This window comes from Aulonocara sp. 'chitande type north' Nkhata Bay, linkage group LG23 (assembly GCF_057382095.1).
Source record: "Aulonocara sp. 'chitande type north' Nkhata Bay isolate Kocher_YH1m ecotype deep benthic linkage group LG23, A_spYH_male_GT1.1, whole genome shotgun sequence".
NCBI lineage: Eukaryota > Metazoa > Chordata > Actinopteri > Cichliformes > Cichlidae > Aulonocara > Aulonocara sp. 'chitande type north' Nkhata Bay.
The window spans coordinates 51,790,793-51,794,521 of record NC_141365.1 but is presented as its reverse complement, the minus strand read 5'-3'; the positions used below and the strand labels follow the sequence as shown (position 1 = coordinate 51,794,521).

At 42.9% G+C, this 3,729-nt stretch overlaps 1 protein-coding gene across 1 annotated transcript; it reads left to right on the top strand.

Annotated features, from left to right (window-relative positions):
- Window positions 1–645: 645 nt before the first annotated feature.
- Window positions 646–3,427, top strand: LOC147303024 (uncharacterized). Its single transcript, XM_086283306.1, has one exon. The coding sequence runs from the start codon at window positions 754–756 to the stop codon at window positions 2,314–2,316; it is 1,563 nt and encodes a 520-aa protein (XP_086139432.1). The 5' UTR covers window positions 646–753; the 3' UTR covers window positions 2,317–3,427.
- The last annotated feature ends 302 nt before the right edge of the window (window positions 3,428–3,729 follow it).

The window sequence follows — 3,729 nt, the reverse complement described above, 5'->3', positions numbered from 1 at the left end:
GATGTGTTATGGCAAGCCAGTGTTGCCAAATTTCCTCCACAAAATGGCGGCATTAGTGACTCATGGCTGTACGCATTTGTCAACGGGGGGACTGACCAGTATTGTCAACTCTCATTTCTACACTGTAAATTCTACACTGTAAATTTTAAAACCTCAGCAAAACAATTTGTCAGAACGTGCATGACGTGTCAAAAATATAAGGCTCAGGAAATGCATGGCAGAAACAGGAAGGCCATGGCCTGAATGTTTGGGTTTAGTGAAAATGTGGATGCGCTTAACACAAGGCTCCCATAAACTAACTCCATTTGAAATCATTCATGGCAGGCCGTTTCCACTGCCTATTACCAGTCAACCAATAGACAAAGCAATCAGAGAAAACACATTAGCAGAGTGGATGTCTAAGCTGTTAGAAAACAAAGAGATCGTTGTACATAATCAACAACCTGATGATGTTTCTCCAGTGTCTTGCAGACTAAAGCCCGGTGACTGGGTTCTGATCAAGGTGCTCCAAAGGAAAAACTGGAGCACACCCAGGTGGGAGGGGCCATACCAAGTCCTCCTCACTACACCGACCGCTTGCAAAATTGCGGAACGACCATCCTGGATCCATCAGAGTCACTGCAGGCGAGTCAGTGGAGCCATCTAAACACAGCTGACGGCAGGCTTGCCCGCTTGTTGTGATCTCGCCCGGTGGAGGGGTCAGCTTTCCTGGCCGGGGGGTCTACTCGCGACAGGAGGGTGTGTTCCGTCGTCATGACGTGGTGGCTCTTATCAACTGCAGCGGCCCTGACCATGGCCGGGCTCCTCACCTTTGCTTCCGTGAGGGACAACAAGTCACGCTACATGGAGAAAAGGCAGACACTGTATGACAAAGGAAAGTACACCAAGTTTCCCCATGGATACGCCACCAACTTCTGGTGGCAGTTTATGAACACTACAGCTCACTTGAATAACAAAACTGACTGCTATGCATGTACCCATATGCCCCTATCCTCGCAGACGTCTGGCCTGTGGCCGTACAGCATACCTGAAGATCGCAGTTGGTGTCTGTTGGGCCTGGCAACACATCCAGGCTACGGTACTCTTTGGTCCAAAGCCAACTACAGCATCCCAGCAAAAGCAACCTGGAGGTCATCATCACCCACAAATGTGAACTGTTCCGGACAGACCTACCTACTGACCTGGCCCCAAGTCTCAGACCCACTGCCTGATGTAATTCTACTGAACAAACTGAACGCATCACAACTGCCAGTATGTGTGATGAACAATGGCTCGCGGGCAGTGGGGGAGCTGCCTACTCACCTATGTAAGTCCATATACACTTTCTGCCCACCAAGGAACGAGAGGAAGTGTATGGCCTGTTCAATCAACGCCACCTGTGCCAGTGACACGACGCTGATGGGCCTAAACTGTCGCTCCGACTACAGCTACCGAATGCCACTACAAACAAAGACTCAGTACCAGACAGGATGTGCACGGACGGCACCCAGCAGCAGAGGAACCAGAGTTTTGGCTGACTGGTACTTCCTATGTGGCAACAAGGCTTATCTGTCACTCCCTGAAGGTTGGGGAGGTCTGTGCGCCCTGGTGGAATTATCAGATCACGTTTTCTTCATGCAAAGTGTTGCACATCACCCAAGCAGCCGGCAGAGACGTGAAGTGGACATCGCCTCCCCCAATTCTTTCGGCATTACCGTGGACACTGGAGTGCCGGGAGAGTTTCGCATCTGGGGAGGAGGAGTGAAATTCTTACAGAGCTTGATCCCCGGCATTGGAGTTGCCGAGGTGCGAGATCACGTGGAGATCAACCGATATGCTCTGCTACGACACATCAACTTGACTAAGACCCTGGGAACCGCCTTAGCAGGAGAACAGCAGGCCATCAGAACGATGGTGCTGCAGAACAGACTGACACTAGACCTGCTAACAGCATCACAAGGAGGAGTTTGCAAGCTGATCGGGGAAACATGTTGCACTTTTATCCCTGATGGATACGAAACTGGAGGAGACATTTATGAAGCTTTGCAGAATTTGACCGCTCTGCAAAAATATGTCACTGAACACACACCTGGAGCAGCTACAGCACAAAGCTGGCTGGACTGGCTGTTCAGCGGTTCATGGCTGGCTGCTGTAGCAAAGCCATTTTTCCTTCTAGGTCTCATCATGATAGCACTGCTCATATTAGTGTTGTGTGTGTTGCCATGTCTAAGAGTAATGATTTCACAGATGATAACAACTACAATGACTGCTTATGTTGCCGTGCCTGAAGAAGAACAACATCCCGTTGCAATTCTGTTAGAGGAGAACTTGTACTAGCTGCTAATAAATGACGTGGTGATTAAAAATGACTTGTCAAGTGATCATGCACTGATTAAAACATTAGTAGGTTATGCAAGTTTTCATGCTTTTATTTTTTTGAAGTCTTGACTTTTAAACATAAAGTTTTTCATTTTAAATATAACGTTTTCATGCTTTTATTTTATTTTTTTGAAGTCTTCAGTTTTAAACATAAAGTTTCCATTTTAAATATGAAGTTTTCATTATTTTACACATAAAGTTTTCAATTTAAGGTTTGCATCATTTTAAGTATAAGGTTTCATGCTTGTATTTTTTGAAGTTTCCATTTTATAATATAAGGTTTTCATCCTTGTATTTTTTGAAGTTTTCATTTTACATATTAGGTTTTCATCATTTTTAAAATATAAAGTTTTCATTTTACTTTTCATTCTTTTATTTTTTGTAAGTTTTCGTTTTAAAATATAAGGTTTTTTTCCTTTATTTTTTGTAGTTTTAGTTTTGTTATTTTTCTTGTTTATTCCACTTGTTATTTCATTTACTATGATTTTCATTTACTATGTTTTTCTTTTTATTATTTTCTTTTGTTTTATTCTTTAGACCGAATGACTGCCATTTCTGCTATGCTGACATTTTGAAAATTTTGGAAATTAAAAATTGCCTAAGATACTTAATAAATAATTTTCCTAGACAATTGTTGTATACATTTAAAATAAGTTAAACAGGGGGGAATGTTACAGGAAAAATGATTCTATGTTTCTTTACCTTCTTTTAAATGTACAAAGATGCCTTTTGTCTGCCCTTTGCCTATGGTTAGATTAGTTTAGAATTATCTTTTTAGACTTTCTCAGCAAAGACATACTGTTTTGGGACATATTGTTTTAGATTGTTTTATCTCTCACAGCCTTCTCCCAGCTCTCTGCTGACGAGACTAGCGCCACATATGGAGTTGTTTATTTTATTTGTTTTGTATTTTCTTATCCTGTTCTCACTGTCTTTCCTATAAAAATTACCAAGCCACTGTGCATGGTGTGAGTTGTTCTTAGCAGCTCACCCGTGTACACGTTTGATAAAGAAAGTAACTTTGTCTCATTGTGTCTTTATTTCTCCTGGGTCTTTTACAGAGTTTTCCCCCAACACAGTGGAAATGGAAAAAACTCTTTCTACCATATAAAGAGAGAATGCTGACCTGACTTATGTCTGGTGTGTTTGATGGAGAATATACTCTTGTATGAGATAAGTGATGGAGTCAGCTGTAGCAAACAAAGTGGCCCTGTGTCAGTTGGCTCTTTTTGCTGTCAGTCCAGTAGCATCTGACCCCAATTACAAGTTCACTCTACTTGGTCTGTTCCACCTTCCCCACTGCAGAGAAAAGCCTTCTGCCTGCCAAGCCCCGACACTGATGCCATCACTCCGGCACAAACAAACCCTGTT